General features: G+C 46.6%; 1 protein-coding gene across 4 annotated transcripts; it reads right to left on the reverse strand.

Moving 5' to 3' along the window:
- Positions 1-20: 20 nt before the first annotated feature.
- Positions 21-25,630, reverse strand: myo9b (myosin IXb). 4 transcript variants are annotated; one of them, XM_011487099.4, is made up of 41 exons: positions 25,316-25,630; positions 24,224-25,015; positions 18,444-18,538; positions 18,297-18,359; positions 18,030-18,129; positions 17,190-17,290; positions 16,248-16,371; positions 16,054-16,143; positions 14,687-14,803; positions 14,475-14,609; positions 13,634-13,755; positions 13,380-13,521; positions 13,001-13,190; positions 12,839-12,914; positions 12,680-12,766; positions 12,564-12,603; positions 12,361-12,483; positions 12,199-12,279; positions 12,008-12,118; positions 11,093-11,215; positions 10,793-10,942; positions 10,483-10,625; positions 9,354-9,641; positions 9,183-9,264; positions 8,855-9,043; positions 7,886-7,992; positions 7,727-7,806; positions 6,671-6,855; positions 6,458-6,565; positions 6,160-6,330; positions 6,022-6,054; positions 5,829-5,940; positions 5,111-5,184; positions 4,838-5,030; positions 4,068-4,196; positions 3,684-3,789; positions 3,484-3,615; positions 3,278-3,401; positions 1,968-2,065; positions 1,759-1,880; positions 21-808 (listed from the first exon to the last, which is right to left on the reverse strand). In XM_011487099.4, the coding sequence occupies exons 2-41, from the start codon at positions 24,965-24,967 to the stop codon at positions 564-566; spliced, it is 5,535 nt and encodes a 1,844-aa protein (XP_011485401.1). In that variant the 5' UTR covers positions 24,968-25,015; positions 25,316-25,630; the 3' UTR covers positions 21-563. The 4 variants fall into 4 exon arrangements, with proteins under 4 accessions (XP_011485401.1, XP_011485403.1, XP_011485402.1 ...); XM_011487101.4 differs by having other exon boundaries at positions 1,747-1,880; XM_011487100.4 differs by lacking the exon at positions 8,855-9,043.
- Positions 25,631-26,108: the final 478 nt, after the last annotated feature.

Consider the following 26,108-nt stretch of genomic DNA (forward strand, 5'->3'; position numbering starts at 1 on the left):
AAATATATATACACAAACACTGCAACATCAATGACATATTTAATATTTATAGACAGGAAGGATATTTGCTGGTACTGAACTGAGCGTTTATTTCAGTCAGTGACTGACTAACACAGACAATGTAAAGTTAAATTTGAAGGCATGCAAAAAATAAAAATGGTCATTATAATTTTTCTACAATTAAAAAGTGGTAACTCAGTCACATCAGTACCAAACTGGTAATATACACAGTTAAAACGGTTCCAGTATAAAGAAAGTTCACGTCTGAGTTTTGTCTATAACCTAACAAGGCACTCAGGATTTTGGAGTTCCTCCTCATTTTTCACATAAGAGGTCCAAAAGTGTATCAAAAAACATTTTCTCTAAAACTCATTACTCAAAGATCAAATTCTCAAATTGAACAGAATCTGCAGCAACAATTAGGATTTTGTTCCAGTAAAAAATGAACAATTTCACAAAAACCACGTAAGCGAAGTGAATGAGTTTATGAAACAAATGTACATTCAAAACTTTCTAAAAAAACCCCAACATGTTAAACACCTTTAAAAACTAGCAGTTTAGTGTCAGCTTTGATCCTCATCTTCATCAATGTAAGGAATCTCCAGATCGTCGTAGCTCCCGTCCCGGGTCTTCCTGCCTCCGTGGGGGCCGGAGGGCAAGGAGGAGGAGGAGGAGTCTGCGGTTTGTGCAGAGGAGCTGAACTCTCTCCGCTCATCATCAGCCCGATCCATACAATGTCTGACTTTTTGTGCCAGGTCAGCGGGGCGATGTGGGGGCTCAGGTTTCTGGGGTTTCAAATGCATCTTTCCTACAAACACAACCCAGCAGCAGGAGCATCAGGACAGAGTCGGCAATTTGCAGAAGATGCTTTGAATAATAACGTGTGAGTCAGGTGACTAAAGATGAAGAAGAACCCAATTATTAAGTCTTTTTAGTCCCACTATCTGTCACACACTTAGGTGTTCTCCCCCCCCCCCCCCCATCCAACCCTCTACTGCTGAATGTCTAGCATGGAATCATTGGGTCCCATTTTTAGAGTTTTTGGTATGACTCGGCCTGGGTTTGAACCCACAACTTTCCAGTCACAGGGCGGACACTCTACCACAAGGCCACTGAGCTGGCCGAGCAACAATCAGGATAATTAATGACACATTTAAATACACACACAGAGTCAGGATGGATTCGTCCCTTTGTCCTTGTGCAGGAACATCAAAGCATCTCTTCCCCTGCAGATATTTTGATGTGCAGCTAACTTTGGCTCAGACTTTGACAGACTTCTTCATTTCCTTTGGGCTTTTCCCGTCAGGGATCGCCACAGCCAATCAGCTTCCTCCATCTAAGTCTGTCTGTCTTCTGCATCCTCTACCAGCAGCTACCTTCATGTCTTCCTTCACTGCATCCAGAAACTTCCTCTCTGGTCTTCAAATATTTGCTAAAAATTATTTTCAAATAAAATTATTGTTGTTAAAAAAACAAAGAATTTTGCTGCTTTTTATTTCAAGATCTTTCCCATAAGGCAGCTTTGTAACTGAAGGATGCAACTCCTGCTACGCAGCCGAAGACCTCGCAAAAACGGATGAAAACTTTAGAGGGATGACATTCAAGAAGCAGATTCAGTTCAGTTTATGGGACATTTTTGCCTTTTATCTAGTAAAAGAATAAAATTCATCAGTAATCGGTTTTGTCGAGTGTCGCATTACTGCTCTTTGCACGTGATGACAGTGGAGGAAGGGTAAAGGACCGTACCTTGTTACTGACCTTCCGAATCCGTGGCCCCAAACTCATACAGGCTGTCTGAGCTCAGCGAGGATAAGGAGTCCAGGTTTTCACTGTCTGAATGCTCATGATCCATGTCAGGCAAGCCGCAGGCCAACTGTGTCCTGAAAGGGACAGAAGAGGAACACCGGATTCAAACCCACAACTTGAACTCCTCCATGAGAACGATGGACACCTGGACCTGAGCTCACTTCTGCTCCTTGATGGATTTGAGTCTTTCGATGAGCACCGTCTCGGACTCGGGATCGACCCGGTGAGGAGCGTCCAGCTTTGAGGGCTGGTCGAGGACCTGCAGAATGCAGAAGCAGAGCCGTTCAGAACACCGAGCTCTCACTGATTAGTTAGATGGATTCATGAGTGTTTCTGATCTTTAGTTTGGCTAAAAGATGATTTTCAAAACCGTATTTGCTGAGGATTTTCTAAGAATCATCCGTTTATTGCAGAGTGTTTGCAGGTTCTACAGCAGCTCTGACAGGACTGGGCTTTGGGAGGACAAATGTTCACACGCGTTAAAACACCGTTTTTATTTAAAATGACAATGCAGGATGTTCCAAAGCAACACGAATGAATAACTAGAAGGAGCTGCAAGAAAATGCAGCGTTGAATGTTATATTGCTGAATGAAAATTAAAGGGGAATAATTGGCATTAAAAAAAGAAAGAAAGAAATGGTCAAAGTTGACCATAAATAAAGTGAAAACAGCACATTAATAAAAAAGAAATGTTTGCGAGAAATGCCAGAGCTGGGTATCGAACCAGCGAGCTTCTGCTCCAAGGATTCCCAATGTGTTTCAATAGAGACAAAAGTCCTGGAATATCTGGAAAAGTTCAAGGATTTGTGACCAAAAGTCACAGCTGGAAAAAAACTGAAAGAGTTGAACATTTGAATGGTTGAAATAGATGAAACATTGTAGGAGGAGTTAAGCGGAAAAAAATGGAGGAAGATACTAGAATAAAGAGAAACGGGAAAACAATGGATTGAAGGATTTACAGAATTATAACCAATTACAGCTTTAAAGTGAATACGGCTGCACGATGTGTGGAAAACTCACAATATGTGATATTAGTGATCAATATTGTGATGATGATATTACTTGCAATAAATGAACAAACAGCAAAAGAAATTCCATTTCACTGCAAAAGTTGAATTTAAATAAGAGTCAAAATACCTTAAATTATTCTCCAAATGACCCTCGTCTAATCAGGAGGGCAACATCTAACATAAAAGCTCCATCCGATTGGTCAAATGCATAAAGGGATTTATTCAATTCCATAAATAGGTTAAGTTGCCATAAGACTGTTTTAGCACATTTAAGGTTTACCATTTATTGCGATTTTCGCCGACTTATGCGATCTGGATGTTGCACAGCTTGAAAACGCGATACCGATACATTAGCGATTAATTGTGCAGACCCAGAAGTGACCCATAAAGACAGGACTTTAACAGGAGCTGCGGCATGATGACAGACTTCAGTCCAAATCAGTTCCTGACAGACGCCTCACCGTGTTTTGTCTCCGGAACTTCAGCTGACTAACCGTCAGCGCTTCTGCGTCTTCCAGCTGCTGAATGTTCTTCATCTTCTCGTTGTAGCGCCGGAGCTGCTCGGTGATCAGGATCTCCACACACCTGAAGACAGGATGTTGAAGGGAGGGTCACCGAGGGAGCACAAACACCTCTGCCCCTTTTGACGAGCACAAAGAGGACTCACTGCGTGGTTTTGGGGACGTCCTTTATACCAAGGAGGGGGTCGTCCGAGTCGGGCAGACGCATGATGCACGGGGCGAACACGATGGCCAGAGAACTCGGCGACATCTTATTGTGCTGCTCTTCCTTTGCCACCCTGAAGCACGTCACGGGTTAGAAGCTCTCCACGCTTCTGAGAGGGCACAGAGGCAAACCGGGACCTACCTGACCAGGTGAAAGATGAGTCGCTCCAAAGTGTTGTAGTTTGCTGGAGGAAGCTCATCCACCTTCTGATACACAGCTCGGATTTTCTCTGAAGCCTCTGGGAGTTCTGCAGTCAAATGAACAGAAACATTTCCACCTTAAAAACACGATTGTGTGAATGTAGATACACATGTATGTATGTTTGTTGGTATTTGTCAAGAATGAATGAACTGCCTTTGTTGTCATGGCAACAGGTACAAAGAAACTGCATGGACGGGTCTACAGAACATCAAAGCTTGTTTATTTAGTTTTCTATGGAAATCCTCATTTTCATCAGACATTAGCAGACACAAAATGATTGAATTTGAAGCTCAGGTGAAGGCGATGAACATCTCAGCTTCTCACCCACAGCGTGCAGAAAGTCAGTGTAGAGCGAGTAGGTCATGAGGGGGTCGGGCAGCTCTCGGAGCCAGCGTTTGACCAGCCCCGTGATGATGTGGATGGGGTATTTATCCAACTGAGCCTCTTCAGGATCTGACGCAGCAAAATGAGACAAAAATTAGCCACAATCCTCAGTTTCAAACCCTCTGCTACAGCACTGAACTGCAGGGAAAGTATGCCGTTACATCCTGTTGTGCTGAAAGTGTCAATTTATTTCATTTATTGTGTAATTACGTCCCACCGGACTTAGGATGACTCCACTGAAGGCTTTTCTTCATTGTTATTTGCTTCTGAATAAATGAAAGGATTATTTTTTGTTTTTTGAAACACAAATCATGTATCGAACCAAATGGAAATAAAAAAATTGAGGTTTGAACCAAACTGTGGGGAAGAGGAATTTCTGTGTCGGTAAATTAAACAGATTTTAGTTTTTGAATCGGTGGAAGAAAAAAATGATTCAACAGAATAAAGTCTTTATCGGTTTTTATGACTTGTTAAAAGATTGAAAATGACTTTAAGAGTCTTTTCTGTTGTTTGTTTTCTTTCTATCGCTTCTTTAAACTCAACAGATGAGAGTGGCGAGTCAGATTCATGAGGCTGTTACGTCACGGCGGTGCCACAAATTCAAAGAATAGAGCGGTGATCTGCACTACGAGAAACCGTCAGATGTCACAACAGTTTCACTTTCAGTTGTGGTTTATTGAGTCTGAAATGAGGTGCAAACCAATTCTTACTTATCTGCAAAATCTGATGGAGCTCCCTGGCTTGACAGGCAGAGCCGGACTTGCGGTAGATGCCTTCGGTGTAGAGGCCGTTCAGCTCCACGTGCATCAGCAGCAGCTCCACCACTTTGGGCACGGGGTTGGATTTGCTGGTCAGGAGACACACGTGCACCCCAAAGTGCAAGGAGCCGGGCACGTTGTCATCCTGCCACAGAGGATGTCATGAGCCTCGTCTGCAAACACAGAGCTTCGCAGGCGAGGAGCAGGAGGTCAAAAGGGTCGTACCTGCCGGGCACACCTTGTGGAGCAATCTGTGATGATTTTGGTCAGACACTTCTTGTGACAAATCAACTTGCAAGCTGGACAGAAGAAGAAAAAACAAAGTTAGACTTTTGGAACTCTTAGAGTCTCACTCTGATCATCTTATGTCCGGTTTTCCCAGCATTCCCAGTGGTCTTTTCATGATGATGATGCCATTTTCAGTCAAAAATCCATAATCCTGAGTTGTTTTTAGGACATATTTTGTGCAGAGCAGCAAGAGTTCATCAGAAATTTACCTCTGAGTTGTGGGCGGGAACATTGGCAAAGACTAACCCCGACCCCTCTTTCCATCACCCTGCTGTTTACACTCTCTCCTGCTAGCTTACAGCCCGTCACACCCCCATCCTAACATTAGCGGTGCAACAAAAACAGCAGCAACATCAGATCCGTCCAGTTCTGATCCAGATTCCAGCTCAGACCAGGAAAACAAAGACGGTCATGGATCTGTTGGTCTGCAGGTGGATGATCAAAAAGGGGCGGAGCAGAGAGACTTTGGCCCCGCCCAGTGTGTATTTTACATCACAAATACTTTTTTTAATGTAATTTTTTCCTTCTGCTTCTGTTTCACAACGATTTGAATAAAGAAATACTCAGAAATGCAATTTTTATCTTCTTTTTCTTTATCAATGTCATTAGAAAAATGCTACAAGAACGTGTTAGAAACATAATTTTCATCACTCACCGCTGCACATGTACGCTTTCTCCATTCCCCAGATGTAGGAGCCGCATAAGTCACATGACTGCATGATGTTGACTTGGTATGTGCTGAACAGGTGATCTAGAGGACTATCAACCTACAGACACAGGAAGTACAGGAAACGCTCTGGAATTATTCGCTCACCAAAATAAAAACGTCCTAAAGATCTTCCACTTACACATTTTTCCTTTTTCCTTCCTTTCTTTGTCGTCTGACAAACACAAGAAAGAAAAACGACAAACATGAACCGGTTATGCAAGTTAGCTTTTCCAACCAAAACGGCGTAGAGACAGCTGAGCTCAAATGTTTACAGCACCTTCGGCAGCTCAGACTCGGCTCGTTTGATTTCTCCTCTGATGAAGCCGTCCAGCACCGACTGGAACAGATTCACCACCAGAGAGATCTCCGCTTTGTTCGTTCCTTGTCCCAGAGTGTTGACCTTGTTATGGTAGCTCATCATTAGATCTTTGTAGCCGATCTGAGGCGTCTGTGGGCCAAAAAAAGGAAAAACAAAAGAGTTGGTTGTTTTCGTACAAAATCACTGAGGATCTGCAGATGTAGCCAACCACAGAAATATTTAGCCCAACATTTCCCTAAAGTTCTCCTGGACCCACCTGTAAAGAAAACATGCTTTTGATGGTTTCTCTGAAATCCATGGTGGCGTTGAGGAAAATGCGCTCGGTTGCAGAAAGGTGGTTGGTTCTGGTTCGCAGGTCGTTCACCTGATGACACCAAACGTTTGAACAGAATCTCACTCGTGAATCTGGAAACCCTCCCTTTGCGTGTTGGGGGGCAGGGGGCATGCAGTGTCCCTCCATCATCCTGACCTGATTCCCCAGGAACTCGTCCAGGTGCAGCAGCTCTTTGGGATCGGTGATCTCCCGGTCCAGGGAGGAATCCCACTGAAGCGCCCGCGTGGCCCGGCTAATGCGGATGGTGGGGACAGTGCTGGTTTTCCCGCTGTTTTGGTTTGAGGAGTGGAGTGACTGAGGACTGTAGGTGGGCAGTGTGGCTGCAGGGGGGGTGTCAAAGGGCAAAAGAACGTCAGAAAACACGAAGACTCAGGATAATTGAACTTCTTCAGACCCAGGCTCGTTTGATGAGCCTTAACCCAAAATGTGGCGTCCCGACATGTGGACGTCAGGCCCCAACAGGTCCATGCTGTACGGTCCACCTGTGACCCACCTGCTGAGCATCAGTCCTTATGAAGACCACATTTTTCCAGAAGACCAGCAAATCTTTCAGCCGGTTTAGTTTGTTTAGCCTGCTCAGTGGCCCAGTGGTGTAGCGTCTACGGATGGGTATCAAAACTCAGTGCCAAGTTGGTACCGCGTATGCAGTACTACCAGGACTGTATAGAACTCAGATTTCTGTGCTTTAATTTATGACATGTCAATCATTTTGTTCTGTTCAGTTTGGATCGTTTTACCTTTCCAATGATTGTGGGCGGGATCACATGAGGAATAGGTGAGGCCGTGTGGGTGGGCGGAGCTACAGTCAAAATGCTGAAGGGGAAGTGCGTGAAAATTTGTCTGAACTTCACAGAAAAAGATTCTAAATCAGCGACCTGATGGATCAGAGTGATGTGTAAAACGCTCCAAAAAAAGAACGTTGTCATGGCGACGAGATATGAAATGCTAGCGTGTGGGAAAACGGAGCTGCACGGCAGACCGTTAGAATACAATAAAGCATCTTAGGCACATGCAGGCCCTCTCCTTCACGCTACTGAGTGACGCTTAAACATTTATGGGGAAAAAAATGGTGAGTTTTTTTCTTATTGAGCACCGGATAAAATCCAAACGTTACTCATCCCTAACAGTTCAGAAAACAGAAACCAGAGTGGAACAGAATAAAAACACAATGCGAGCTGCGTTCATATTTACCCATTTTGTTTGCTGAATTGTCTGCATGAGGTGAGGATTTGTTTCCCCTTTTCCTCAGGAATAAACTAAGGAACCCCACCCTGCATGAAAAAATGATGATGATGACTTCTATGCAAGGAAAGGGATTTCCTCGTGAAGGCCGACGCAAAACGCATTTACCTTTCAGGTGTGGTGGTGGGGGGTTGGGGCCGGACCTGCTGTCTGGAGCTCTTATTGGCCGGATCGTACTGAAGGCTGAACCTAAAGCAGTCGGGTTCATCGGACATCTGCAACAGAACGGCGTCATGAAGGCGCTGGGAAATCACATACGACCATGGAAGGATTTGATCCAGGTTGCAGATCCACATTTAGAGAAGGAAAGCGCAGGTTCCTTGACCCCCCCCCCCAGCAGCTGCAGCCACGTCTTCTCAAAGGATTCCCCAAACTCCTCCATCACCAACAGGACACACTAGCAGCAGTCGTGAGAGCCCTCCACCATGCTCTGGTGCTGCCACCAGCTGCGCCTTCGTGCTTCTGCAGTATTTCAGGTTAAAAACCCTTAAGCTGGTGTTCTTATGCGCGTTTTTTGAAACCTTTGGATTATTTTTTATTCTAAAAAAGTCTTTTTTTTAAATAAAAAATAATCCAAAAGTAAAAAAAAAACAAAAAAAAAACAGCTTAAGGTCTTTCAGTTTTTAACCTGAAATAATCCAAACAAGTTTTTGCGAGAGCAGTGGAAAAAAAATGTAGTTTGTCTGAATGCATCTGACATACATGGAGGTTGTTTTGCACGGTTAAAAAAACCAACAACACAGGTTTGATTCCCGTGTGTCCGTTTGTCAGCACAACCACGAGACAAGAGACCTCGACCGTTTTTACCCTTTTTCCGCTTAACCCTTTAGCCCCAACGACGCGGTCTCAGCTGGATTCTCATCCCCTCACGAGGGGACCGCCCCCCGCCCTCGCTTGCAAACATCAAACGGAGCTTCTGAAGCCTGAACATCTCCACGAGGGCTCGGCGGCAAAAGTTCTGCTCAGCACAAAAGTCCCAGAACAATGCGAATGATGCAGCCCGGCCCGTTCGGGACCAACGCATGCAAGGCTGGGATGCAGAGGAGGGCTGCGGTGGGCGACCCCTCCGGTCAGTACCTTGACCTGGGCCCGGACATCCTCGCAACTGGCCGAGCTCTTCCTGTCGGCGACTGCGGGGCTGATGGGAGGCAGCGGAAAGCTCCAGTAATCGCCCTCCTTGGAGCCCCCAAAGTTAATCATCAAGCCGCTGCGGGTATTGGCTAAGTGCCTCTTTCGTTTTTTCTGCTTGCGGGAGCGCACCCTGACCTAACAGGGTTAGGAAAAGTGATGAGGCACAGACCGAGCGGCCTAAGGAGAAGCTTCCGCTCGTGGGCTTGCGGCCTGCCGCTGGTTCTCAAACCCACGGTGGAACCTGACAGGAGGAGAGAACAGAACTTCTGGTTACCTCGGCGACGGCGGGCGAGCTGTCGGAGCCGGAGGAGCTGACCCTGGAGAGCTCATCTGCAGACATGGACTTCCCCTTCCGACTGTTGAAGGGGGGAAACGGGAAATGAGGGCAATCGCTCCAGCCAGAACTCCAATTCTTCGACCAGGTTCTCCAATCAAAGGAATTTACCGGAAGTCAATTTTCCGCCGCGATTCCGGACGCGACTCATCAGTCAGATCATCTTCGCTGAGCCTCCCCGTCACAGTGCTCTGAGGGGGGTACGGGCGCAGCCCACCGTCCACTTTGCTGCCCAGTGGCATGGACAGGGGTCTATTGAGAGCTGGGGAAGGCCTGCCCTCCCGCCTCTCCTTGCTCGGGTCCCGCTGTGTGGGCGGGGCGTCGCCTGGCTCCGGCAGCGAGCGGCGGTTGGGGCTGAGGTCTACGGGCTGCTGCTTCCTCAGATGCTTCTTTGGCAAACTGATGGACGTAAAAAACAAAACAAAACCAAAAATGGTGAAACTTTTACAGAGAAGTTTTTCCACAACTTTGAGCTTCCTTTGAGCTAAAGAGTGGTGTTAGTGTGAGCAGACAGGAAGAGGCGGATCCCGCCAGAATGCCAGAGTCATCACAACATGATGTTCCTTCAGAAAAAGAAGAGACGCTGACAGGATGAACTAGGATTCTCCACAGGACTTTCAATTTCCTACAATCTGTTGCTGAAATATTGATCAAGTTCATCATTGAATGATGTTCATGTTTCTAAAATCTCAACAATGTTTGAAACTAAACAAACTTCTCCTTTTTATAAATAGAGAGAAAAGGTAAATTCCTGTTTCTTTTGGTTCTTGCAGGAGCCAGTTTGATATGTAAGGGTTAATGGCCGACGAAGTGTGCATCATCACTTTTTAACGCACACCGTGAAAGCCTGAACCATCCTGAACCATCCTGACACAAAGGTTATCAATTTTTAATGCACACCCAGCAGCCAATCAGAATCGAGTATTCAACCGGATGTTGACAGACGCAGTGGACGGTGGGCGTGTCGTTTGTGTGGCGTGATTGGAGGCAGTGTTTTCACGTGTCAAGCGTGGCTTTTGACCGTCCCGGATGTTTCGTTACCCTATAAAATCCAGATTTACATAAATGGGGCAGACACAAAAACAGTTGCTGAGAAGATCCTGAATGGAGGGAAACTCGATAAGACGGAGGAAACGCCGTCAGGCCCTCGGCCGTCTACAGCCGTTTCTCCGTCACTGGGTTCTGCTGCTCAGGAGCTTCTCAGACGCAGCGACACATACGTGTGCGCGCGTTTACATACCTGAGGCGTCCAGGTTGTGTGCCAGAGTCAGGCTCGTCCGCTTTGTCGTGGTTTGGCTGCAACGGCACCACCGAGGAGCGCCACGCCGTCTGGATGACTGTGGCGGCTCTGTTGTGCTTCTCATAAAACTCCCGCCAGCACCTCTGAAACACCAGATAGCCTCCGTCAGACTGAGGCTGCTCCGACGGGCCTCATCACTGAGCTCTCAGAGGGGAAAGGGTTGACGATGAGGAGAAACTGGACTTTCTGACTGAAGAAGCGGCGCGGCTGCAGAGGCTCACTTCTCACTTTAATGATGCAGACCCATCACCTGAATGATCAAGGACGCGTCTCTCTTCTGCAGGAAATGCAGTCTTATCAGGCATGTGCGGAACCAGCGCTGCAGGGTGATGATGCGCCGCATCACCTCCTTGTTCAGCACCTCCTGCAGCAACAGCCGCTCCTTTTCTTTCAGGAACACCTAAACAGAAACCAGGAGTGCAGAAGGTTCTTCAGTTTGTGGACATGATTTGCTGCTGCTGAGACTCAAAGGACTTCTCCAGGTCAGTCTGAAGGAAAATCAGCTCCATGGATCCAGAACCAGCAGGGGCGTTTAGGGAAACATCCAAACCTTGGTCTTTCCAATTTGGTAGGCGTTCTCATCCAGACCCATTTTCTGGAACAGCTCGGTGATGTGCTGCGGAGCGGCGGCAGTTCCTTTTGGAAACAAAATCCCGAACTTCTTAAGGAACTCCTGTCATAAAGAAAAAACATCACAATGAGAACATTTTTATGAAAAAGGTTCCCAATCTGAAGGTTTTTTTTTTGAATGGAACAATGAAACCTCAGGAGGCTGTCCTGCGTAAGACTCTTATGTTCAGGAATGTTTCTCTCAATACCGCCTCATTAGTAGAGACCTCACTAATGCCCCCTCTCTGAAGGTCTCCCAGAAGGATCTTAAAAGATTTGAGGGAATCTGGACTTAGCCGAAGTCCAGAACGCTCCTGCAAACGCACATTTGATGGACAGCTCTGGAAAATCAGAGACTCACGTTTTGAAATTCCTATTTGACTGAATATGTTCTGACATTCAAAGTAAAGTCATGTTTGACCCAGTTACTGCCACTTAACCCCTGATCATCATTCATTCACCTCCATGCTTGACAAAGGGGTTGAATTTTATGTCCCTTCTCAGAAAAAGCTTTTAGATTAATCATAAAGTCTCAGAAATTTAGCATTTCTTCTAAATATGCAGCTTTAGACTTCAACATATTAATAATTAACCAAATGTCTTCATTTTCTCATATTTTTATGAGCCTCATATGATTTTATTTTAATTTGTTCACTCTGGGGAAGAAGGGCATCACTCTTTAGCTTATTCATGAAAAGTGGGAGGAAAGGAATGAGAAATTTCCCGATTTTGTAGCAACAGTTTGCTCAGAAAGTTTGTGCTGATGCAACATTTTTTTTTAAATAAAGAAGAAGCATCCCAACATTTCCTTATGACCTGAGGCAGAGAGACCCCTCCCTCGGAGGGCAGCACCTACTGTGAAGGTGTACTTTGCTCCGTAGCCAGATTTGTTCATGCGGATCATATGCAGCATCCCGGCGTTCCTGATCTGCTCCAGAACCAGCTTGTCCTCGAAGTGCAGCTCCTTCTACAAAAGAGAGCGCTCGAGGTGAGCACAGCGCCGTTTCTGCTTGGTCATATGACCAAACGCTCTGCTGCTACAGTCACCTTCTGGTTGTTGGAGCGAAGACAGACAATGAAGAAAGGCTCTGCTTTTTCAATCGTGGTCATCAACTTCCCCAGAGACGTCTGTGAGACACAAACGGCATTCCTTCAAGACTCTCGTCCTCCAAATGCCTTTTCCTCCTTTTTCTACTTCCGCTCACAGACCTGAAACTGAGCGCTGACGGTCGGAGGCTTTGGCGTGACGGAGGGGTGGAAGATGGACTTGCTGGTGCGGTCGTGTGCCGTCAGTCCCGCCGTGTGTTGAAGGGAGTTCAAATCCATCAGGTTCTGTTCCATGACACACAGAGAAGGTCAGGAGCTGCTTGGTGTGAGAACCAAGCAGAGAAAGATGGAGGAGAGGCCGTCACCTTGGGAATGATTTGCTTCCGCCGACTGCCTCGATTCTTCCTGTAGAATCAGAAAAAAAATGACACTAAGCTCTAAAAACCAAATACAATCCCAAATGTGGGAATGGAAGCCATACTTTTTCATCTCGTAACTCGCAAAGATGTCCTCAAAGGCGTCAAGAGGAAGCTCGTCGGAATGGTCAAAGGAGAAGTCTAGAGTGGTTCTGAGGAGCAGGAGTCATTTCATCAGCAGGAGTAGCTGCTCTCCTGGGAGCGTGTGCAGAACGTGTTCTTACCCGGACAGCTGCTCCATCGGGCTGCTGCGCCGTTTGAGTTCATTTAAGGATTTTCTGGACTTTCGTTTGGCAGCAACTGTGGAGAGTCCACAAAGTCTGTTCTGAGAACTCAGGAAAACGGTAAACGACGGGAGGAAAGTGTGGATCTGTTAGGACACTGACTCAGTTCTGCCCTCCGACGGGCCATGTACTTGAATATTGCCACGATGCGGATGGTCGCTCGCAGGACGCCCCATCTGAACAGAGCTTCCTGGCTCGATGCGACCAGGTGGTGCAGGAAGGAGAGCTTGCTGCTCCGCAGGAGCGACACCACGTCGGGTCGCATGTGCTCCGAGTTCCTCTGTTTGAACTCCTGCAGGAGGACAGAAAGGCTTCAGACAAATTCCTGCTGCTCTCGGAGGGGACCGCCGGTGGACGTCCACGCGATGAATCATTCACTCAGTTAAAGATTTGGGATGTTTTTCCCCTCACCGCCTTATCTCACGCCCGCAGAGCTGGAATGTGCTACCAGGAAGGGACATTTACAGAGAGGGAACTTTACCTGGATGTGATATTTAACTGCTCCTGCAAAGTGCTGGACGACAAAAGTTCGCTCTGTGTCCGAAGAGGAAACGAAGAAGGAGCTGCTGTGCTGCAGCTCCTTCAGCTTCTTCAGCAGAGTTTGATTTGTGGCTTCAGGGAAGCTGAGGAGACACAGAGAAGGTCAGAAAGTGACATCTGAAAAACTATAAATGAAGAGGAAACATTAAAACGCAGGTTTTTCCAAAAGCAAGGACAACAGATAAGTTCCTCCACCTGCTCTCCTCGTCCAGCACGCTGAAGAGGCCGGCCGGCTTGTGGTTGAACAGCTGAACGCAGCCGCTGTTATCGGGAAACGGAATGTTCTTCCAGACGAGGCCTTCAGCCACATAATCCTCCTGAAACGGACATCAGTCACCCTTAAAGGTTTCCTCTAAAGAGCCTCGCTGTTTGTGTGGCAATAATCCATTGGAAAACATAAAAATAAAAGCATGTAGTCAGTTATTCAGGGTTGGGGGGACAATCACATGTAGAAAATGGACCCACGTCAAGCTCTTTCCTCCGTCCACGATAACAATCTGAATAAATATGAAGTTACTTAAGCACATGTCTACGCTGCACAAAAAAAGGCTTGTTTAGAGGCAAAATTACGAAAGTATAGAATTGTGTTTACATGTATAGATAAAACAAATCTACAGCAATTTCTTTTTAGTAGTAAAAGGAGAAAAAGGATGAGGGACAGAAAACGCTGTGTTTGACCGGGTTCAATTACATTTTTAATTCAAATTAATCTGCTGCAGCTGGAGGATCTTATTTTGGACATAGATGTATTTTATTTTGAAAGGAACCTGTATAAGCTGCTCTCAAAAGCAAAAAAAGTAGGAATATTTCTTTATAGAAAAATATAACATTGGTATAATTCACTTATTGTTAACATTTAAAAGCCTTAATTGGCTTGAATAATCCATTCATTTATAAATTAATGTATAACATATAAATGGATGGAATATTGGCCACATAAACATAAATAAGTGGTGTTTTTCTAAAAGGTTAAGTGGGACCAAACGGCTCTTTAGGGGTTAAAGGTTGCAGAGCCCTGATCCAGTCAAACACCGACCTGCTGAAGCTTGAAGATCTGGAGCTTGATGTAATGTTGCAGCACTTCATTAGCGTAGTTGATGCACAGCTGCTCAAAACCGTTTCTGCGCAGATTCTCGAAGCCAAACATGTCCAGGACACCAACAGACAAGCACTGAAAGACACCAGGAGCCAATTTGACCTCTGACATTTAGTGAAGCGGGGTTTTGGCCGGGTCAGAGGAGGACTCACGGAGACGGACTCCTCCATGTCTCGTTTGTTGAGCATGGCGTGGTTGATGTGGAAGACGATCCAGTCGAACAGAGCGCTGTACAGAGACTTGGCCATGGAGTCCCGGGCTGCGATGGCCTGAAAGGAGCGACCGGTCAGCATCACACAAGCCCCTTAGAGCCGTCCCATCACCTTAAAAACACTTCTGTCACAAAATCGTTGTATTCTACAGCGACACACTGGTCCGTCCCTCAGTGTTCATGCACAGCATTAACAGAACATGAACCCGCTTTCATCTGAAGGAAATATTTAGATCTGTAGAACACGCACCGCCTGTTTTCATGCAGGCGTCTGTTTCTCTGCACCAACCTGCGGTCACCCGTGTGCATATGCACATGTGACATCCAACCCCTCTACCCATCGAGGCTCCGTGTTGTTGAGAAACGAACACGCCAGGCGTCATAAGGAGCCTTGGTCAGCCAATCCAGAAACGGATGAAGGAGCAGAGAAAGTTTTGTTTGGGAGCATCAGTTCAGACCGTTTAGCCTCAGGAGGCGGAGCATCAGTTCAGACCGTTTAGCCTCAGGAGGCGGAGCATCAGTTCAGACCGTTTAGCCTCAGGAGGCGGAGCATCAGTTCAGACCGTTTAGCCTCAGGAGGCGGAGCATCAGTTCAGACCGGTCAGCCTCAGGAGGCGGAGCATCAGTTCAGACCGTTCAGCCTCAGGAGGCGGAGCATCAGTTCAGACCGTTCAGCCTCAGGAGGCGGAGCATCAGTTCAGACCGTTCAGCCTCAGGAGGCGGAGCATCAGTTCAGACCGTTTAGCCTTAGGAGGCGGAGCATCAGTTCAGACCGTTCAGCCTCAGGAGGCGGAGCATCAGTTCAGACCGTTTAGCCTCAGGAGGCGGAGCATCAGTTCAGACCGTTTAGCCTCAGGAGGCGGAGCATCAGTTCAGACCTTTCAACCTCAGGAGGCGGAGCATCAGTTCAGACCGTTTAGCCTCAGGAGGCGGAGCATCAGTTCAGACCTTTCAACCTCAGGAGGCGGAGCATCAGTTCAGACCGTTCAGCCTCAGGAGGCGGAGCATCAGTTCAGACCGTTTAGCCTCAGGAGGCGGAGCATCAGTTCAGACCTTTCAACCTCAGGAGGCGGAGCATCAGTTCAGACCGTTCAGCCTCAGGAGGCGGAGCATCAGTTCAGACCGTTCAGCCTCAGGAGGCGGAGCATCAGTTCAGACCGTTCAGCCTCAGGAGGCGGAGCATCAGTTCAGACCGTTCAGCCTCAGGAGGCTTTTATGTTCTTTACGACAGCAAACGTCTTTATGCGGGTCTTTAGAAATGAGGGAACCCAAACTGACGGGACAATTAGGGAAAGAACAGCCTCATACCTCCTTCAGCATGTACTGTGAAACCGCAGAGATGTGGGCGTTCACTATCTTTTTCTGGGTCAAAGTCGTCACCAGACGTTCCTTTTTCACCTGAAAATGAAAGAACGTCAGAGACGCGGGTTCTCCCATCACAATATTGGGATTTTCTCCATCTCAGAGCTGTGGGGAACAGAGCTCTAACATAGCAGACAAACCTTCAGCAGGTCCGACAGCGCATCTATGACCTCTGCAGGTCCAACCTCCAGGACCCAGGAGCCCTCTGGACAGGAGAACGCCACGTTGCCCAGGAGCAGGATGGCGGAGAGGACCGAAAATATGCTGTGGAGCCACAGACAGAAAACATTTACACGTCTGGGTTCAAACCTGGAGTCTGTTTGAAAATCAAATCAGTAAAAACTATCTTTATTGTTTGTTTTTGCTGTAAACTGGAGGTTTTGGACTTCAGGGTTGTGTCAGGCCCACAGCTCCCTGAACCTTTAGAGCATTTTTGCTTTTCCACAGAAAACAAGCAGCTCCAGCAGACCAGAATTCCACGTGAACACCAAAACTGTGGCGCATTTTTTCTGTTTGGGCTAGAAATGCTCCCTCTGATCGAGCCGCGGCCGTTTTCCTCCGTGAGCTGCTGCGTGGAGCTCTTCACCTGAAGAAAGGCAGACCCGACGGGTCGCCACGCTTTGCTTTCAGGTGCACGTTGTGTCTTGATGCTGTCAGGCGTGTTCTGAAATAGTTGCTGCATTTTTGCTTCGGCTCAACAAGCTGCGGCCTGTTTGTGGCAGCAGAGCAGAAAGTGGAAACCTCTGGAAAGCGCTTGTCTGACTCAAAGTCGACGCTGCTGCTGCTGCTCCAGGTTTGCAGGCAAAGACTTAAACTGCAACCAAAAGGAGACGAACCTTCACTGAAAGGACTGCAGATGACTGAGAATCTTTCCTCTGGGTGACCCTTCAGATCAGTGTTATTGTGAAGATACAGATCTTTCACATCAGGCAGACAAGTGTCAGCAAGTTCCAGGAAAATAGAAAGGAATCTCTGCTCAAAGAAAATAGCAAAATGCTGCGTGTCTCTGGTGAAAACAGAAACCAGCGTCTAGCTGGGCTTTGTTCAGCGTCTGGAATGTGGATCTTCAGGAGAATACGTACAGCTTCTTGGTGGAGGCCAGGAAGCCGACCATCTCCATGGCTTGGTGGAGCCTCTGGTACTCCTGTGCGAGTTCCTCCTGATCATCTAAGCAGAGGTTTTCCTGTAGATCAGGGAGGAACCAGACGAGGAGAAGAGGAATGAAACAGACGCTCTCTGATCAGAGAGAAATTAAAAGAAGCACAAAAAGTTCTCAGGTGTGTTTTTTACTGACCTGATATTTTTACTGTTTTTTTAAAAAACTTTTTTGGTTTGATTCTAAATTTTTTCAGTGACAAACAGAAAAAACCTGCTTATTCCTATGAAGAGTGAAAGCTCTCGTTTTTGTTTTGAGAAAGATGCTTCTAAAAGAAGAATCCCTCTTGACAGAATAAAGCCCAACTTAGCAGGTGGAGTAAAAGCATCAGAGGGAGGAGCAGCCTGTGGTAGATCTACATTTCACAGAGGTGGAGTCGTGCACGTCAGGAAGCTTTTTTCCAGGAAGAAAGGTCCAAATAATCGAAAAGAATTTCTTCAACCAGAAGGAATGCTGGGACGTGTCATCACAATGCTTTTTTTAGCGTGGAAGCAGTTTGACGTAGACTACACGGCTTCTTTCTCCACGTGAAGAACATGTAGGCGCTAAGCGGCGCGTTGCCTGAAACCACCTCCGCTCTGTGATCATCAGGAGCTGCAGCCGTGTCAGTCGTGCAAACGTCAGTGAGCGTTGATCAAACATCTACCAGCCGACTTTCCCCGTTTGGACATCAATAAATGACTCATCTTGTCTGATTGCCGCCATTCGCTTCTTCCTGCAGCTCTGTGTGTGTGTGTGTGGGGGGGGGTTAAAGGTCAAGGTTTACCTGCTTCAGGTACAGATAATCTTGGGTCTTCAAAAGATGAAGCTGCTCCCGCTCGTCTTTGGACGCGCCCGCCAGCAAATAATAGAAGACGTGGTAGTTCCTGCAGGTCAGAGGTCACAGAGAGGTTTCATTCCAGCCTGACCGAGTGAACCTGCTTAACATTGAGAAGAGGACGGTGGACAATCCCAACCAAGCTCACAAAACAACGTCTGGACCTAAACCGCACACATTTCCTGGCTTAGTTTTCTGTACATCCAGCATTCATACCTCTCCTCTTTGTCTCTGGAAACCACGCGACTCTTTTCCAGAAGGAACTTCTCGATGACTGCCCTGGAGGACGAGAGGAAGAGGAGGAAGAAGAGGAGAAGAATGTGAGCCGAAGCTGCAGAGAACTATCTGCTGAGCAGAACTCACCCTCTGATGACTCCACTCTCCAGGTAGTTCAGCTGCACGAACTTCCCGAAGCGGCTGGAGTTGTTGTTCTCGGCAGTCTTCGCGTTGCCGAAAGCCTGTTTCCCACCAGAGAAAAAAAAAGACAATTTCATCACAAGAACGTGAAGACATTAGAGTCAGGAGGAGAGAAGAAATGAAGAACCTTAAATCTGAAAAGGATTTTCTGTGTTGTGTTTGAGAAAAAAGAAATAAATGGGCCTATATGGAGGCAAAAAGGAAGAATTTACTAACAAAATTCATCAGTTAAAAACAAAACTATAATGTGGGGCAGATGATTACTATGACCTACAATCTCCAGGAGCTTTTAGAAATACAGCAGTTTATCACAGGAGAAAAATTGATCATAAACAGAAAGGCTTTAAATTAATTTCTAATTTCATATTTTCATTGGAAAAACCACAGATTTTTTCACCATAATTAACATTCATTTTGTTTATAGTCAGAAACCTCTAGCGGATTTTTCAGAGCAAACACTTTCTTTTCTTCTGGTGGATCAAGAAATCCTCTGTGATCTTCTGCTTTTGACGTTTCAGCAGGAAATCCCCGACAGCATCAGAGGTTTAGTCACTGCTGGCGTCTCTCGTTTCTGCTTTCAGATAAACTCCATCAGAAAATGAGCTTCTGTTGAAAACTGGAGCCAAAATAAAAAGGGAATTTAAGAGCTTTGGAGAACAAAATTCTCTTAAAAATATGTATTTTAGGTGAACTGGACTTGCTAAACAAAAGCTGTAGAGATTTTCCGTGTCTGTTAAAAGGATTGTTATTCAAGAACCGATGGATCTTCTGCTTTCTGCAAACCCAAAAGCAGAAGATCCATCGGTTGTCGTATTCAGTCCAGTTTTCTTTCTGCACATTCAAAGCAGCAGAAATTCCAGTTCCAGCCACAGCGTCTGCTGCAGTTAAATCCACACCATCTAAACGCCACTTTAGGCACGTTTTACCCCAGAAACGTTTAGCTTTTCAGAATTTTGACACACGGAAACGTTGAAATGAAGCATTAAAAGTGAATTACTGGGATTGTCCGACATAAAAGGAACAATTTAAAGATAAGCAGTAAATGGTGTGTGTGTGGGGGGGGGGGGGGGGGCAGCCTGATTAAGAAATTGTTCAAGGACCTAAAAAAAGATTTAAAAAAGGCAAATAAAAGTTGAAAAAGGGATTTTTGCATCAATTCAGTTTTATTCCTATAGCCCAACATTTACCACAATAGTCGTCTCAATTCCAATTTCCAACTATCACCACTTCTGCTGAACGCCCGATTGGAGTTGACCTTTTGGCCACGCCCTCTTCAGATCAGTCACATGTGAGGCTGCTCAAGAGCCTGAAGGTACCAGAAGCTCCAAACAAGAGTTTGCAGAAGCAGAACTTTTCCTTCCTTTATGGTTTTCTTACACGAAGGGATTTTAGTCTCCCATGATTTCTGTGAAACATCGTCCTGAGCCTAAAAACAGGTCGACATCTTGACATCGGAGGGATCTGCTCCACCTTTGGCCTTCAGGATTTCTTGGAGCTCTGGTGCTGCTGGGGTTCTGGCTGTAGGCCCAGTTGGATGATCCGGTCCTGAGAAGCTTTCAGCCGCTACAATGGTCCTTCAGAGTGAAAGCTTCTGGAAACACGCCTGGATTTATGCTGCTAATTCCTTCTCCGCCAAAACGACATCATCAGGCTGAAAACAAAAAGGGGGCGGGGCAGACTTCCTCCACCTGGAGCAGGAGGAGCTGATGGGGGGGCGGGTGGAGGAGAGGAGGGACCTTTTTCCTCGTCTTCACGAACACCAAATGCTGTGCACTTCATTAGAACTCGTAACAGCTGCACGCATGGGGTGTGCGTGATCCCTGAGTGCACGTATCCACACAAACTACACTCTGATTTGTTCAGTCTGCAGGATTAAGGGGGGGGGTTGATAAATCTGTCCGACACGCCTGCGTCTCACCTGCCTCCCCCTAACTCACCCCTCTTAGTTGTAGAGGTTTTCACTACGACCCGTCACCCGCAGCGTGAACGTAGAGAGAAACGCCAGTCCCGTACAGGTTTGACCATTTTTCACCTGCAGACCCCTCAACCCCCCCCAAACCCCCCGTAAGGTTAGTCGGGACTAAAGCTTTAGGGAGGCGACACGGCAGCGGAGAAAAGTGTTTCCGTCCTCAACACACGATAAACAACGAATCAAAAATCGACTAGGAAAGTGTTTTACAACCTGTTCTGAGCCGAGGCACACTTTAGCCTTGAAAATCCCGCAGCACACCAGCATCCAAAAATAAAAACGGAGAAGCTCTATAGTCTGTATTGATCTGCAGTCCCTCCATGATCTCATGTGCATTTTTGTGATAACTGTGGCAGAAAAAGCTGGAAGCTGCAGCTGTTTTATTCTAAAAGATGGAATAAAAGTCAAGTTAGAAGATTTAAAACTTTTTGATGTGTGTTCAATGTGGTCTCAAGACATCACAGGAAGACTCATTGTGGGCTGAGACGCTGTCACTTTAACCCAATGCATCATGGGAGATGTAGTGATGGCAGACAGACTCTCTTCTCAGAGCTTCATTGTTTTGTTCTCTTGTTCCACGGTCTGACACCGGATTCTGTGGAAAGCTACACCGCTAAAGACGAGCTTTAGCTGGTATTTCTGTTGGAACTGAGAGACTTTGTGAGCAGAATCTGAACAAGGAAGTGAAGACTTTAAGCACTTCTGATTGGTCAGACTGATAACATGTGATTAAGCCTTCAAGAATGATTGGTGGAGACAGTTAAAGGGGCGGGACTTTTCAGAAAACAGCTGAAGCTGCGTCTAAATCACGGTTCCGTCATTCTTATCAAAGTGTCTTTAATAGAATCAAATAAACACAACGAAAAAAGTATTTTATGATCTTTCATATTCTAACTACTCAGTGTTTTATCAGGGCCTGTTTGGATGAACACAGAGCTGATATCCTGGAGATGGAAAATGATTTTAGATCAGTGAATGGGTCATTTCCCACGGCACACTGGCTGAAAAACACTGGACTAGAACAGGTGATTGAATAATTCCAAATAATCAAAGCTCTTTTAATTACAACCAATGAGTGTTACATAGTAATGTGCAATAATGATTACTGAAATGTTTAGATTACAATCAATAACTATTGATTTACTTTACTTGATCTGCAATGTGTAGCAATAATTACTGGTTTAATGTGATCATGTGTTCTAATAATCAATGATTATTACATAATGGTTAATATTACTGTTTACTGAAATCATGAATGAATGTTTTCTGAAGATAATCAATCATTACTAGACACTGGATTTAGTAACTTGAAAAGAATCCATCGGATCAGTACTGGATTACAAAAACTGTAAAACTATCAAATAAAGTAACTCAGTAGGGGTGGGGGGGTGGGTGGGTTATATAAAATTACTTCTTCCCGCTCTTTTTCAAGCAATAAATCAAGCTCTACTTTAGTTAACGATGACTACAATTAATTAAGAAAATGTGATCTAAGTGTCTCTGTTTTTAATCTATGCATTTCATCATTTCTGTAGTGAATCTGATAAATCATTTTTCTATCAAAGTAAAGAGTCCTAAAGGGAAGACAGGATGGTTTTAAATCTCTCAGCATTCGATCTTCTTAGTTGTTTACAAAATATTAACGACATAATTTAATAAATGTAGTTTCCTTTGCTGTTTTTCTCCATTATTGGTCTCTTTGCTAAGTTTTTCATTTGTTAATTAGCAACAGCTAATCACCCCCCCCACTCCGTATGGAGGAACGGAGGAGAGTTTGGGTCGTGTATGTTGGCTAACCGTTTCCACGCCACGTCAGGTTTCTTCAGTCCCTCCGTTGATCAGGTTCAAAGCAGACCTCTTTTTTTCTCCAACTGTTTCTTGTCAATAGAAATAAATATGTAAAGGGCAGCGTTTTGTAAGCAAACTGAACCCATTGGTTCCTCAGAGGCTTCAACAGGAAGTTGCCTCTGCTTGTAACTGAAGAGACTGTCTGGACGTCCTGAATGGGGACGTGTGCTCCTCCGCCTGCTCCCCCTCAGAGCGCAGGAGGTGGTTTGGGGCGAGCGGGGAAGGTGGCTGAGCCAGTTCTGACACGTTTCTCCTCGGTGGTGTTCCCCCGCAGACAACGCCCTGCGCATTCCCGCCCCCGCCCCCCACGCTCCTGCAGCAAAGCCCGGCCGGCTCGTCGGGCCTGGAGACGGACCCGTTCAACCAATGAGGGACGGCCGTTCACTGTGAGAACTGCAGAGCAGAAAGACTTTTACCAGGAAGGACAGACGGTGTTTACTCAGACGGTGATCCCGAGATAGAGAAGACTGATGCTATTGTTGAACAGAAACAGGTTTTTTTTTTTTTTTTACTTTCATTCAGATCCTGAGAAGCACCATATTCACAGCTTTTGTCCTCGTAGTGAACCAGTTGCTGTGCATTTAAGCCAAATCTGTATCCGTTTAAATGAGTCTAAGGTTCACTAAAGTCCCACTCCGATCATCTTCTGATCTGTTTTCAAAGCCTTCTCAGTCGTTTTTTCATTCGTTTTTTTTAAGTCAAAATCTAAAAATCTGTGTCGTTTTCTAGGACATAGTTTCTGCAGAGCGGTAGGGGTTCATCAGTTGTGGGCGGGACTGTTGGCACAGAGCAACCCCGCTGCCACTTCCCATCATCCATCTGTTTACATGCTGTCCCACTAGCTTACAGCCCCCCACACCCCCATCCTAACGTTAGCGGTGCAACAAAAACAGCAACAACATCCGATCCATCCAACCGTCCAGTTCTGATCCACATTCCAGCTCAGACCGGGAAAACAAAGACCTTCATGGATCCATTTGTCTGCAGGTTCAGAAAGGGGCGGAGCTTGTGGCTCCAGCCAGAATATTTTCTTTTTCCAACAGCATTTTTTCACATCTGCTTCTGTTGATTTACAACGATTAAAATGAAGAAATCCTCAGAAATGCAGCTTTAAGCTTCATTTTCTTTATCCATGTCCTCAGAAAAATGCCACGAGAACACGTTAGAAACACCTTTAACAGTAAAAATTCTTCAGATGTGAAGATTTCCTTCCGTGGAAAACCTGTTAAATGAGGAACTGTGGCTACTGTAAAGCTGCACTCCTCCCCATCTATCAAAGATCTCAAAAAAACACACAAAAACGGGCCTTTAGTGCAGCGTCTCCCCAGCACATCCTGTAAATCGCCTCATTATTTCTGAGAGATTTCTGTCAAAAAGGCGAGGATTTCCCCTCTAAAGCCGTTTGGCCTACTTTCAGTTCAGTTACTGGCTGTTGCGCAATCAATGAGGGAAAGAAAACCAGGCAGAGGTGAGCTCAGCCAGGACGTCCCAGCGGCGCTGCCGCCGAGCGCACAGGTGTGAGCCCCATCCCCGTCCCACAGACACGCCTGCCTTCTTCTGCCTGAAACGGCGAGGATCTGATTCCCCCCAGAGTTCAGCGCGTCGCAGCGCGCATGCTCACCGCCTCCTTATCACGACTGAGTTTAGTTCCTGCAGCGCTCTGTGGTTCTTGGTGCTTCGTGCAGAAACCAAACATGCACTGAAGGAGCGAGCGGCGGCGTTTGTGTCAAAGCTGAAGGTCCGATGAGGTTAAGCTTGTTTAGGAGCTTCAATAGAAGACAACCCATCCCCATCATCATCATCAATCTAAAAATTGCTGCTTCTCTAAGTTGTGTTTTTTCACCTTGAGGTCATATGACCCTCAAGCAGCTTCTACCTGTAGAGGAGGTGATGCCGTCAGCTCACGTACCTCTAACACCGGCCCCGATCCCAGGATGGTCCGGTCCAGCCCGGTGGAGGACGTCTTCTGGCTGAGCGCCGTGAGGCAGTGGATGAGGTACCCGCTGCTCTCCGTCTTCCCCGAGCCCGTCTCGCCCGACAGCAGGATGCACTGGTTCCTCTGGCGGCCCAGCATGGCTCTGAAGGACACGTCGGCCATGGCGAAGATGTGGGGGCTCAGCTTGCCCAGCGGCTGGTTCTCGTACATCTTGACGTACTTGGGGTTGTAGTAGACCGGCAGGTACTTGTTGGGGTTGACGGCCACCAGGATGCTGCTGATGTAGGTGTAGATTTTGCGGTTGTAGAAGCGCTGCCGCAGAGCCTCCAGGACGCTGGTCTCCGTCACAGCGGGGAGGTCGCAGAGGTCGTCCATGTCCTCCTCACTGCTCTCCGGCTGCAGGACGAAGAAGTGTCCGCTGCTCTTGGGGTGCCATTTCTGCGTCTCCGGAGGCCACAGCAGAACTCGCCGCAGAGGTCGCTCCTCCGGTTTCAGCAGCGTCTCCTTTGAGCCGCTCTCCCTGACCTCCAGCAGACTGTAGGTCTGGTTGGACTTCAGGCCCAGGGTCAGGATGGCATTGTGGATGAGGGTCTTCGCCGTGTCTCTGGCACTGACCTGGATGGGGCAGTAGGCGCCGGTGTCCTGCCGGAGGTAGACCTGCACAACACGCGCCTCCTCATCCTTGTCAGGGGTCCCAGCTTCTTCTGCAGCGCTCATCCTGAAGCTCAGAGCCGCTCCTCAGAACATCTCATCCTCCGGGACCTCCTGCAGAACCAGAGACCAGATCTGAGTCAGGCTGAGGCGGGACAAACAGCACAGCACAGCAGCTGAGCGTCTGCTGCAGCCGCTTTAATCCAGACCAGAATCCTGAACAAACTTTAGGTGGATCTCACCGAGACAGGTGTCAAACCGGCGCCCAAACTTTCAACTTTTCACTAAATTCAGTTTTTCCTTCTTCAGAAGCTCTAAACGCGCCTTCAGGCAAAATAGTCACTTTTCTGTTATGTCGCCGCGCGCGCGAACAACAAGCTCACCGCTGGAACAGCAAAAATGACGTTTGCTCACCTGAGCTTCCAGCCAAAGGTGAGGCGTGAAGGTCTGGACGGGCGCTCCTTCCTTCCCGTGCCTGGAGTTACTGAGTCTCCGGAGAGGAAGCCCGACGTCTCCTGGTCCTCGTTCTGACCCGAAACTCTGCGTTACTTCCTACATTTCTCCACGCGCACGAACACACGCACGCAGCCGCCGACGCGGGGAAAGAGGGAGGGTTCCCCCCTCCCAAGGAAGCACGACGGTCCTTTAACCGGTGACGGCAAAAATAAAAAACCGGTGAAGCGTCACTTCGGTCCAAACACACAACCCGTTAGAAATCCACGAAGTGACAGGAAGCGAACAGGAAGATCACTTTAATTGATCCAATTTGGTGACAGGTGAGGCGGGGCGCGAGCGCCCTCTGGTGGACAAAGTACTGCATCACAGCAGGACAGTTGTTGACCTGCTTTTCTGTTGATTCTATTTTTGTCTTTACACAAAACAGCAACATTTTCACCCAAAAGTTATAATAAAATCCTAGCGGTTACTTTTTATTATTCTTATATCTGACTGAACATTTTCTTCTCTGTCATAACTCACAAACTGGTCAAGGATTAAATAAATAGATTGAATTGTGGAGATAGATCAAATCAGTTTGAATGTTTGATTTCAACTTTAAAGACGCTGATGGTTCTTGAGATAAAAAGAAAGGACAGACAGACAGACAGACAAATGAAAGTTAAATGTGTTTTTATGGTTGATCAGGGATTTTACTGTCATAAAGCATGAGGTTTTAGAATTTATCTGTAAAAAATGAAATAGATGAAAG

Source organism: Oryzias latipes, chromosome 17 (genome assembly GCF_053564925.1).
Source record: "Oryzias latipes strain Hd-rR chromosome 17, Olatipes_Hd-rR_3.1".
NCBI classification, from domain to species: domain Eukaryota; kingdom Metazoa; phylum Chordata; class Actinopteri; order Beloniformes; family Adrianichthyidae; genus Oryzias; species Oryzias latipes.

Bases quoted from the DNA above. Each gene is read 5' to 3' on its own strand.
- myo9b (XM_011487099.4), bottom strand. From the start codon at position 24,967: ATGAGCGCTGCAGAAGAAGCTGGGACCCCTGACAAGGATGAGGAGGCG. The intron at 13,191-13,379 runs GTAAAGTTCCCT...GTCCTCCTGCAG, and splicing joins CAGTTAAATATCACATCCAG to GAGTTCAAACAGAGGAACTC. The intron at 12,604-12,679 runs GTATGGCTTCCA...CTGATTCTACAG, and splicing joins GCGAGTTACGAGATGAAAAA to GAAGAATCGAGGCAGTCGGC.